This window comes from Bufo bufo, chromosome 2 (assembly GCF_905171765.1).
Source record: "Bufo bufo chromosome 2, aBufBuf1.1, whole genome shotgun sequence".
Classification (NCBI taxonomy): Eukaryota; Metazoa; Chordata; class Amphibia; order Anura; family Bufonidae; genus Bufo; species Bufo bufo.
In genome coordinates this window covers 118,040,699-118,053,773 of record NC_053390.1, presented here as the reverse complement: position 1 = coordinate 118,053,773, position 13,075 = coordinate 118,040,699, and the positions used below count along the sequence as shown (strand labels likewise).

Genomic DNA, 13,075 nt, shown 5'->3' with positions numbered 1-13,075 from the left:
TTTATGGAGTTTGACCATAAAGAAAGCCAGTTCAAATGCATTTTGATTGATCATGCGCTCATTTCACCTAGGGGAGGGAACAGAATTTAGTCCTTGAAAAAACGTGAGATGTATTGGATTGCCACTCTGAATTCATTGAGACCCAATGGACTAAGGGTCCATTCACACGTCCGTTGTTTCTTTCCTGATCTGTTCCGTTTTTTGCGGAACAGATCTGGACCAGTTCTGTACCCATTCATTTTCAATGGGTCCTGAAAAAAATCGGACAGCTCAATGTCAGATTTTTTTTTTCAGGACCCATTGAAAATGAATGGGCACAGAACTGGTCCAGATCTGTTCCGCAAAAAACGGAACAGATCAGGAAAGAAACAACGGACGTGTGAATGGATCCTTAATGTGGATTTTAGACCGGGTATTCTTATAAAAATTCCCCCATAGACAGAGTTGTATCTGATTTTTGTCTCTTCTGGAATGTGGTGCATACTGAAACTACAATACTAATATTTTTCTATTTAGTTTTTAGTGTAAATTGATGGTGTGTGAAGGAAGAAGCCTACTTATCAGCATGAAACAGCACACAACTATTGAATCCCCCCCTTTTTTTGCAAATTTTTTGTTCATTTTATTCACTTTTTTTGTTTATCATTATTCTTTCCTTGTTACAGGCCATTATACGTTGAGATGCGTTTATTATGGGTAGTTAATATACACATTTTTTACTCTATACTTCAGGAGGGACTTCTGTTGGGCCACTATGTCATAAAAGTAATGTACTGGATGGATATTTGCCTGGGAAGGATCCTCTTGCCGTAGACACAGTGAGGAGCCTTACCTGAACATTCTCTTGGTGGCGACCTTTTATGTACCACGGTTGCAGGAGGGTCCTCGCTAAGTTTTTTTTTTATGTCTTACCTTTTCACTATATGAGGATATTCTTGGATGGCACCCTTAGCGGGGTTGCCTGCCATGAAATTTCCTCATTGTATGGTAGTCCGGTGCTGTGGGAGCAATACTGTTTCTGCCATAGTTTATTTAATCCACACGTGGCCCATTGGATAGTTCACCCACATGATATATATTATTATATTCCATTTTTGGAATGTCACATTAAAGACACCCAAACATAAGGCCCGAATATTAGTCATTAGATTATTTAGTGTTTGATTTGGGGCCAAACTTCCTCTGGGGATTGGTTCCTCTTATTGATGCTGTAATGTCCAGCCATCCATGAATTCTGCTGATGTTTGTGGATTGTTGTTCATTTTATGCACTGAGGGGACTATACTGGAGAGGGGCGGTAGTGAACGAAAAAGAGGGGTTAATTTTCAATTAATACTTATTCTTACTACGGCCATTATAGCTGAATAAGACATGATACGTTTGCATAATACATGGTCACGTGATCTTGTCCTATCCTGTGACTATTATCATGTGCTTCAGGCAAAGCAGCATAGTGTGAGGCTGAGGATGGAAGTGGCCGTGTGACCAGGATGCCTCACTCCTTCCCCCCACGCATCAATTAGGTTTTTCATCACAAACCAGGGTTTATTCACATTTGTTTGTAATTAATGAATTATGGATCACTTATGAATTCTGCGATTTTGTACATTCTATTTGCACATTTTGAATATTTCATATAAATGTATACACATTATATGTATGATATTATACACTGTTTTATATGCGTTTTTAATATTCTAATCATGCACTTTTTATATTTTTGTACTTGATTGTTTTGATTATCCAATAATCACATGTGTGGTATAAATATATGCAATTTGCACCATGAATTTGTCACTGCTTGAGAAAGGTTCCAGAGGGAGAACCGAAACGTTGCATCTGGTGAAATAAACACGTATCTATTTTTGGGAAGTGCCGTGAAATTTCCTTTTTCATGTATTAGTTGCTAGTTAGCAGCTATTCCTGACTGTTATATGTAAGGACTTCTTTTATCTGTCTTATCCGCTTATTTTTCTTAAATCTTCATCTTCTCTTACCTTGGATGACATTTTGGGGCTTTGGAACCGAATACTCAAGTTACAATGGTTTTAGCATACAATGGTCGTCCCGGAACCAATTAATATTGTAACTTGAGGGACCACTGTGTTCAATTTGGATAAAGGGCACTTACTGCATATGAAGCATATCCTTTTGTCTCTAATGAATGAACCATTACAGTTACTTAATAGATGTAATATATTTGGATATACAGTACTGATATCTTTGTCTTTTACTAAAAGCATTGCTACTAGTTTTACAAGTCTGGAAGGGAACACAAAATCAATACTTAGGGGCTTTCAGTCCTGTGACATTCACAGAAAAAAATACAGAGAATGGGTACAATAAGCAAAAGAAAAAATGTATTCTCCGCGTCTTCAAGATTTCTATCACACATCAATTTTGTTTGAAGCAAGCAATAACACACGGGGAATATACTACATCATGTAGAATGCACAGATTCACAGTGATTTTAGGCAGCAAGACGTAAATGAACAATGGCAGAAATATGGCATTGTATTCTGCGCTCATTTATCCCAATTCTCTGCCAACTTAAACCTGAGGCTTTGTCAGCGTCTTGTTGTGACCTGCAGCAGCTCCGACATAAGCCCATCTGCATAGTAATTCTCTCTGAATGCTGGCAGAGCACCAATAATGCAGAGTAAAAGACTGCGAAATAGCTCAGAAAAATGGAAAGGGAAAAAGTAGCAGTAGATTATTCTTATATTCACTGAGATATTAAGAGCATGTGCATGATGAAAAATAGAATTAAAGGGGTTGTTCCAAAAATTATCGCCAAGACGTACCATGACTCACCTGCTGTTGGGGGTCTCACTGCTGGGACCTCCAACCGATCCATGGATCACAGGACCCGTACTCTCATGGGCACCTTCTCCAGACAGTCCCACTACTGACTAGGCTATGGTCAGAGACATGCTACACTGACCCATTTTCGAGAAATCTGAAAAGTCTTCTATGCTTTAGTGGAGCCATTATTATTATTAGAGCCGTACACTTAAGAATGAAAAATCCTAGAGATATCCCCAACGTACATATTTATGGGAAAACCCCTTTAAGAAATTCAGAGACATTGTTTTATTTAAAGGGGGCAGAGTGGTTTGGGGAAAAAATGCATTATTTATCCCGACACTTACCAAGAGGTACCCACTGGTCTCCACTTTCTGGTCCCAGTGGGAAGAAAATGCCATCTCAATCAGTCCCTGGCTAAGGTGGGCACTACTGCATTTTCTGCCATTTGCAATGGGATGAGCAGGTAGTGGAGACCAACAAGGACCCTGTAAGCATCAGAACAGGAACAGGGCGTGTTCCCTCGTTTGAATGGAGTGACGGTCATACATGGGCACTGGCGCTCCCATTAACTCTATGTCACTGCTGGAGACAGCTGAGGAATTGTACTCACATAAGGGATAGACCTTAGTAGTGGTACAAGCCCTTTCATTTTAGTCAATTGAAAGACGTGTTGCTACGCAAGTTAAATAATGTAATGAACCTGCGTATTTCAAATCAGAGCATTTCTACTTGTGACTCATTGTGTCATTCCTCTTTTATTCTTGCTAGAAGTCTATGAATTAATTGCCAGCGGTCTGCAATAAAGGTCCAGCTGGGTGTGACCAGTTGGGGATTGGCCCTGCACAGTCTGACACTGGCAGCACAGGCTGGATAGAGTCAGACTGTGCAGGGGCATTTGGACTTTTGAAAACAGCACCATGCAAACCAACCAGCTTACTGGCAGGACACAAACCTCAGTGCATGGACTTTGTCTTTAGCTAAGCAAGTAAAGATCTAGAATAGAAAGTCGTCCAGCTCTCAAGGCAAGTAAAACTCCAAATCTTTATTCCATGTTACGATAAAATTATCCACAGCAGGGTGAAGGCACTAATACCCATGCGTTTCGATCGCTATGCGATCTTAATCTTAGCAATAGACCTTTATTGCAGACGGCTGGCAATGCATTCAAAAACTTCTTGGCAGGAATAATAGAGGAAGTTATTCTGATTGCCTGAATGGAGTCGGGAAGGAATTTTTTATTCCCCTAAAATGGGGAAAATTGGCTTCTACCTCACAGGTTTTTTTTTTGCCTTCCTCTGGATCAACTTGCAAGATGACAGGCCGAACTGGATGGACAAATGTCTTTTTTCGGCCTTATATACTATGTTACTAATACTATGTATGTTACTAGCTGTAAATTGAAAATAATAAAAAAAAAGAGAAAAATTACATTTTGGTTAAACATGTAAATCATGAAATATTGACACCCACAGCCATGTCAAATAGGAAAATGCAAATGTGCACTAGAAAATTAAAATGTTATGTGAGGACTGTATAATCCAATTTTCATGCACATATTAAAGCCGTGCTGGGACTGGATTAAAGAGTGAAGAGACACGTCCGAATCATGTCAGGGGTGGATTAGAATCAGGTTTCACTGCTCTTCATACGTATTTCCAGACCTTCCTATACTGATCACCATTTGCTGGGTTATGAAAAGCCTCTGTAAGAACATTAAAACAGTACAGTATCTTTGAAGGTGACAGAATGGTGCTTGAAGTATGTGTCAGTTACGACCGACATCTCACATAAGGAAATGAGTGCCCCTCTGGCATACTTCCCAACTGTGAATATACTTTATGATCAGTACTACCGATTCAGTAGTCACACAATCTGGGACATAGAAATATTGGTTAGCCCTGTGAAGGCTCTGTTCACACAAGTAAAATGTATACATTTTACTGGAGCCTTGGCAGATCTGTTGTGTAATATATACCAACGTATCTCAGTGGCTTATTCTGCCATCAAAAAGCAATGGAAACCTGATGGAACAGACCACAATGGAAAATTAAAATGAGCCTAAAATTACTGCTTCATATTTAAAAGGCTTTTCCCGATAACAATACTTGTCCCCCTTTTTCACAGTATAGGAGATGAACGTCTAACATACACAAAAAGTACTGGAGTGCCCCATGGGAATGAGGCGGTGGTGCTTGTGTGCCCTCCACTCGCTTCTATGGGCCTGCTGAGTACAACACAGGGCTATCACCATCAGTCCTATAGGAGTCAATGTAGAAGAGGTCACTCTCCACCATTCCTTTATTCCTGGACACTCTGGGATTGCTGGGGGTTCCAGTAGTAGAAACCCCCCACGATCAGACACTTATCACCTATCCTCTGGATACGTGATAAGTAGTAGTGGAACATTCCTTTTAAAGGGAGTCTGTCAACAGTTTTTCATGGTAAACCACTGACAGCACTAGGGAGGGAAAAGGGAGAGCAGTACAACAGACCTTTGGTGGAGCCTTTATTAAGAGGAGTAGTGTGGATATCAACTTTTATTCTGCCAGTTTCGGGTCCTGCAAATGCCCAGGAGGCGGAGCTTCACTGTGAAGTGCTCTCTGAATCCCTTCTGTTCTGAGTGACAGCTACTCCTGTCATTAAAGGGATTTTCCAGGCTTTTAATACTGATGACGTATCCTCAGGATAGGTCATCAATATCAGATCGGCGGGAGTCTGACACCCAGCACCCTCGCTGATCAGCTGTATGAAGAGAAGGCACGTTCTGTGCCGTCTCCTGCTCGCTGCTGCTACGTCTATGGCAAGCAAGAAGGGAGACCGGAGATGTCACGGCGCACGCCTTCTCTTCATACAGCTGATCTGTGGGGGTGCCGGGTGTCGAACTCCCACCGATCTGATATTGACGACCTATCCTGAGGATAGGTCATCAATATTGAAAGCCTAGAAAACCCCTTTAAGAGCAGAGGGGATGTGACTGCTGTTCTATACAGATTTTGCATAATTTTATCTATAAAATACTGGATGAGACTGTGCCCTGTGACAGTGGGCACCACCAACTCAGGACAAGAGCAACTGATGCAAGAGCGCTGCTGTTTAAAGTCATTTAAATGGAGTCCATCCTGTTGTTTTGTGCTAGCTGCAGCTCTATTTTTTGTAAAATATAGAATGGAAACGCCTTACTAAACTTCAATGCAGATGTGAACAGGGCCCTAGTCTCTGGAAGTAACATTTCACACCTGGTACTAGTACCCATAATACTCACTGATGTTTTGAAATCTCAGATTTTTTTCTTAAAGGGATTGTCTCAGAAAATGGCATTTATCATGTAGAGAAAGTTAATACAAGGCACTTACTAATGTATTGTGACTGTCCATATTGCCTCCTTTGCTGACTGGATTCATTTTTCCATCACATTATACACTGCTGGTTTCTAGGGGTTACTACCAACATGCAATACAGTGGCGGTGGTCGTGCTTGCACAAAATAGGAAAAGGTGCTGGTCTCTCTTGTGGCCGGGACCATGGGAGCGTGTGTTGGCATACATGCACAGCAGCTCCCATCCTGGCTACCTTAGGTGGTTATAACTCTTGGATATGAGCAGTGTATAAAGTGATGGAAATAGGAATCCAGCCAGCAAAGGAGGCAATATGGACAGTCACAATACATCAGTAAGTGCCTTGTATTAATTCGGTCTACGTGATGTCATTAGCTGAAGTGAGACAACCCTTTTAACACCATCTATAAATGGTGGATTCCGCTGAGCGATAGAAGTATCCCTGGACTGTATTTCGGGTGCACACGATACAAGATCTATAGTTATTGGAGTTATTAGAATTTAGACGTTCTGACTATGCGGCTATTTTTATATCTAGCCTTCTGTTCTCGAATGGTTAATCAGTTGAGAACATGTAACCTGACTGCAGCGAGTCTGTCTGGATCTCCAGAGGGACTTATTAAAAGCAAGGCCGGAAATCAGATCCAAGGCTTTAAAGCGGCTAAAAGCAGCTGATGGTTGCGGGGCTGTATGTATATGGAAGACCCCCGACCTATAGGAATTTGTATTTTACTGGTGTGAATAGAATCTCTTTTGTGATGTGATGAGTGACATTAGTAAAGTCATTCTCATGCTCCGCACACAAGCCTCTGAGATGGCTACTTATGCAAGGTCAAATGACAGATTACTTTGGATATAGTGTATTGCTACCTGATAAAATTCAGCTGATCTGGATATTAATCCCATACAGGGACATGTGAGGACCCCGATTTATGGCCTTGATTCATTTCTGGCCTATGCTCTTCAATAAAGGTGATATGCAACCAACTTTGATTATAGTCTTAATTAAAAATGTCTTTTGACTGCGGCACTCATGCAGATCTATGTGCCTCCACAGATCCATGGGGGAGCTTTATAAACTCCTCTTTAAAATCTGCTGCGTTGCTGGAGGATGCGGCTAATTTATGAAGAGATGCATGCCACGTCATAAATTAGGCGTATACACCGGCTGTCAATGAAATCTGCAGCAGATGCGTAGATTTCTATCTTCATGTGCGCCTGAAAACCGGCACAAATAAGAGATAAATATGGAGGACCACTAGCCCTGTCCTCACCAAGCCCCCTTTTCAGAAAGTGGCGAGGGCGACGCAGAAACGCCACTTGTAACAAAATTTGTTGTGACATTTAAAAAGTTGCAAACATGAGGTCTGCTACTTTTTTACGCCAAAAACAGAGGCGCAGGGAGATGATAAATTTCCCCCTACGTGTCTGACTACAAACAAACCCTGTGTAGTCAGATCCTCCCGTCTATCTGTCCTCTGTTACTACTTATGAACGTATGCTACAGGGAGGTAGGAAAAAGGTGGAAGGGAGTATGACCGCAGAGTCGGTTTTTAGTCTGTTACCAAGGAGACACTTAAATCAACAGGTCCCGTGCAGACCTAAGTTTTAATCAAGACTAATTTGCAAAGTTGCTTCATTTTTCATTTCAGTGGAACAATAAAACAAATTTTGGTGGCGAAGATGGACACATCCCAACTGCAGTCATTTTCCCAATAGTGAAAGCTGATCAGCTGACGGAAGGATGAACTCTTAGGCCCCTTTCACACGGGCGAGAATTCCGCGCGGATGCGATGCGCGAGTTGAACGCATTGCACCCGCACTGAATACCGACCCATTCATTTCTATGGGGCTGTTCACATGAGAGGTGATTTTCACGCATCACTTGTGCGTTGCGTAAAAATCGCAGCATGCTCTATATTCTGCGTTTTTCACGCAACGCAGGCCCCATAGAAGTGAAAGGGGTTGCGTGAAAATCGCAAGCATCCGCAAGCAAGTGCGGATGCGGTGCGATTTTCACGCACGGTTGCTAGGAGACGATCGGGATGGAGACCCGATCATTATTATTTTCCCTTATAACATGGGTATAAAGGAAAATAATAGCATTCTGAATACAGAATGCATAGTAAAATAGCGCTGGAGGGGTTAAAAAAAATAAAAAATAATTTAACTCACCTTAGTCCACTTGATCGCGCTGCCGGCATCTCGTCTGTCTCCTTCTTTGCTGAACAGGACCTGTGGTGAGCATTCATTCCAGGACCTGTGGTGACGTCACTCCGGTCATCACATGATCCATCACATGATCTTTTACCATGGTGATGGGTCATGTGATGACCGGAGTGACGTCACCACAGGTCCTGGAATGAATGCTCACCACAGGTCCTGTTCAGCAAAGAAGGAGACAGACGAGATGCCGGCAGCGCGATCAAGTGGACTAAGGTGAGTTAAATTTTTTTTAACCCCTCCAGCGCTGTTTTACTATGCATTCTGTATTCAGAATGCTATTATTTTCCCTTATAACCATGTTATAAGGGAAAATAATACAATCTACAGAACACCGATCCCAAGCCCGAACTTCTGTGAAGAAGTTCAGGTTTGGGTACCAAACATGCACGATTTTTCTCACGCGAGTGCAAAACGCATTACAATGTTTTGCACTCGCGCGGAAAAATCATGGGTGTTCCCGTAACACACCCGCACATTTTCCCGCAACGCCCGTCTGAAAGAGGCCTTACAGCTGTAAGGACAGGGACCTCAGGATTGGTCATCAGTATCTGATCAGTGGGGGTTCGACACCCAGGACCCCCGACCATCAGCTGTTTAAGAAGGCCGCGGCGCTCCTGTGAGTGCCACGGCCTTCTCTGTGCTCCCCAAGCACAACACTGTATCCATATCCACATATCCGTATCCATACATTGCAAGGCAATCTGTTTTTAGTTTTTTTTCTGTCAATTTAGCTTTGTTTCTATGTCGTTGAATTAAAAACCCATATAATTTTTATTTTCTCCTCGATGGAGCCCCATGAGGACTTATTTTCTGTGGGACAACCAAAAAAAGGCAATTTTGGGCATGTTTTAAAAAAAATACTTTTGTATGTCCTTTTTTTTTTTTTTTAATGTTTATTTTATTGTACAGGTCATTATGAATGTGGCGATATCAACTATGTTTTATTTTTTTCCCTCGTAAAATAAAAGGACCATCTAGGGCTCATTCAGACGGCGATAAGCTGTCCGCAAAAATGCGGATCCGTTTTTTTGCAGACAGTTCAGCATGTCCGAAAAAAAACGGATAGCATTCCGTATTTTTGCGGACCCATAAACTTCAATGGGGCCACATCCTGATTTTCACTGAAAAGTACAAGACATGTTTCATTTGTTTTGCAGAGCCGTGGAATGGAAGAAAAGGGCCCCCATAGAAGTGAATAGGTCCGCATCTAATTCGCAAAAAAAACGTATCCGCATTTTTTGCAGACAGTATACGGCCGTCTGAGTGAGCCCTTACAGAAAAAAATCTTTATATTTTACGTTATATATTTTTTTTATTATTATTTTTTCTAAAACCTTTTTATTCTAGTCCTGATTACTGATATAATACACTGCAATACTTCTGCATTGCAGTGTAATATGCCTGTCAGTGAAAAACTGACATCTGTGCATGGCACGCCTGGAGAGCACTGATAAGCCCTGTGTTGCCACAGAAACCCATTGGTAATCCGTGATCGCATCACACCGGTAGAGGAGAGACTCTCTGTCTAACCATTTAGATGCAGTTATCATTGACTGCCACATCTAAGGAGTAAACAGCTGTGATCCGATTTATCTCCGATCCCATCCATGAAAGCAAGGTGTAAGCTTATAAGGCCTCTTTCAGACAAACGAGTTCCACGCATTGGACTCGCAGCGCGAGTATGCAGCAACTCCCGTCCTGGCCTTCCAGCACTAGCGGGGTCGCATAGCATTATATTGATTTATGATGCTATGTAACCCTTAGAGTTCTGGAATGTATTGTATAACAGACATAATGCACCACCACCAAAACCTTACCAACTTAGTTCCCTTGCCAAAGATAAAAAGCTAATTTGAGATGGAAGCCGGTATTAGGAATGATACTTTATGAACAATCCTGCACACTCACAGTATCCTTGCATATCTTGCTTTCGCCAGGCAGCTGAGAGACCTTCTCCATAACATCCAAAGCTCTCTGAAAATACCCATTTTTCCACATTAGGGGCATCTGGGTGTAGACCGCTCTTAGACCTTTGGAAAGTTCTACCTTTCCTGAACAAAAGGAAAAATCTATAAGTATATATATACAGTATATGAACTGACCCATGTACATTTGAGGTATCTATGTTTTAAAGGGCATCTGTCAGCAGATTTGTACCTATGAAACTGGCTGACCTGTTACATGTGCACTTGGCAGCTGAAGGCATGTGTGTTGGTCCCATCTTCATATGTGCCCGCATTGCTGAGAAAAATGATTTTTTAAATAAATGCAAAGGAGCCTCTAGGAGCAACGGGGCCATTGCCATTACACCTAGAGGCTCAGCTCTCTCTGCATCTGCCATGCCCTCTCCACTTTGATTGACAGAGCCAGGCATGATGAGGTTTTCACTGCCTGGTCCTGTCAATCAAAGTGGAGAGGGAGCGGCAGAGTCTCTTGGTGTAATGGTAACGCCCCCATTGCTCCTAGAGGCTCATTTGCATATATTTCAACAAAAAAAATTCTCAGCAATGCAGGCACATATGAACATGGGATCAACACAGATGACTTCAGCTGCAGATGCAACAGGTCAGCCTGTTTCATATGTAAAAAACTGATGACAGATGCCCTTTAAATTGGAATTTTCTCTACAGTTTTGGCAGTGAGTCTAAGTAAGAGAGCAATAGTTGATAAATTGCCTTTGGCTCAGCAATAAACCTTTCCAAGCAGCTGCGGTTCTAGTGGTTTATATACAATACTGTATTTAACATACTTCTGTCTGCCAGGGATTACCAGAATCCTCTTTCATAAAAACATGCTGAAATTTGTTTCCCCGTTATTTTCTTGCTTTTAATTAAAACTTTCCTTTTTCAGTCTTTTTTTGGGGTTTTGCAAATATACAAACAAAATGCAGTGTAATTCTATTTCGCCAAGCAGGAGCAGCAGCGTGAACTTTCGGCGTTGGCTTTAATACTGAATAAACAGCCATCTTGAGGGGGATAATCCTTATCTTCAGAAGAAGCAGCTGCGCAGCGTTCATCGTAGGACTGCCTGCACAGGAGTCTCTGGAGCAATTATCACCTTCATTTGTCCCTCACAAATAATATTTCCTCCCTCTGGCAACACAATCCTGTCGTCTGCTGAGCAGTCAGCAGCACAGTGCAATAAAATCCATGCCTTCCTGGAACGAGACAAACTAACTGCATCCCCCCCTCCATTTCAAAATGGCATCGGTGGCTCGGAGGGTAAAAGAGCGGTGACAAAGTTCGCAGCCGCTGCCCGTCCATTGAACTATATTTAGAGGCAGACTGGGCCCCCGGGCTTATATTGGACAAGCCTGTTCAATTAGATTTTGTGAGAGAGCAGGAAGCATGACATGACAGTATCGGCTACAGAGTCCAGGGACTGTCAATGTAATGTGATGTGAGCGCATCAGAGGCAGGGCTCCCCCTCCTCCACATGGACTGGAAGTGACACAGCAGAAGTCCCACAGAGATCATGGATCGTTGGCCTTAACAAATCCTGAAAATCTAAAAAGCACTTTTCATTTCCGTATTTTATTGGACACTTTTTGCAATATTGTGGATGGTGTTGCTGATAGTCTTTTTTTTTAACTGTATATGAGGGCAGCATAGCATAAAGATAGGGGAGATGCCGAGTGCGGGGATATATATTGTTTCCTATGACTGTACACAGTATTTTTACAGTATGTAAAGAGATACAGCCTGACTTCACCAGTAAGATGACATCACGACTGCCTACTTTGCACAATTCCTTAGTGTTCACACGAACGTATTATGCGTTCCGTATACCGGCCGTTTTCAGCATTCCGCATACGGTCCGTATGCGGAACCATTCATTTCAATAAGTCCGCAAAAGATGCAGACAGCACTCTGTGTGCTGTCCGCATCCGTTGCTCCATTCCGTGGCCCCGCAAAAATTTTGAGTGCTGTCCTATTCTTGTCCGTTTTGCGGACAAGAATAGGCATTTCTATAATAGGCCTCCTGTTCTGTTCCGCAAATTGCGGAAGGCACACGGGCGCCATCCGTGTTTTGCAGATTGCATAAAACAGCTCGTTCGTGTGAACGAGCCCTTACAAAGAGCTAATACTAGGTTGCCCCACTGAATGATGCACCAGTTAGCTGTAAGCTGTTGGCGTTCAGCTTCCCTGCAGCGTTGCCCCAGGGCAAATGAAGCACTGCACATGTCTCACTGAAATTAAAGGGCTATTTTAGGGCTCATGCACACACGAACGTAGTTTGTTTCCGTTTAGTTTTTTAACAGGCCCGTATGCTGAACCATTCACTTTAATGAGGCTTGAAAAAAAAATGGAAATGACCTTGTGTGCATTACATGTCCGTATGGCCGCATGTCGGTTCCGCAAAAAAAATAAAACATCACTCATTCTTGTCTTTTTCGCGGACAAGTACTGTCATTATTAAAAATGGATTTGTGGAAAAAAAAAATAAAGGATGCAACACAGACGCAGATGTCATATACATATAGTCTTGTGCATGAGCCCTTAGACTGTAAAATTGATCACCTATCCAATAAATGCTAGATCAGTGGAGTGCAAGCGCTGGTATCCCCACCAATAGCCAGAAAAGGGGTTACAGGAGTGGCAGTCAAGCATATACAGGTGAAACTCGAAAAATGAGAATATCGTGCAAAAGTTCATTTATTTTAGTAATGCAACTTAAAATATTGCGAAAAGGTTCAATATTCTAGGC

At 42.2% G+C, this 13,075-nt stretch overlaps 1 protein-coding gene across 1 annotated transcript in view; it reads right to left on the bottom strand.

The window, feature by feature from the left end:
* MRPS27 (mitochondrial ribosomal protein S27) overlaps positions 1 to 13,075 on the bottom strand; it is a 117,379-nt gene that overhangs the window by 26,809 nt on the left and 77,495 nt on the right. Inside the window, exon 9 of the mRNA XM_040421471.1 lies at positions 10,277 to 10,419. Coding sequence (XP_040277405.1) covers positions 10,277 to 10,419 — 143 coding nt within the window. The remainder of the gene's footprint in view (positions 1 to 10,276; positions 10,420 to 13,075) is intronic.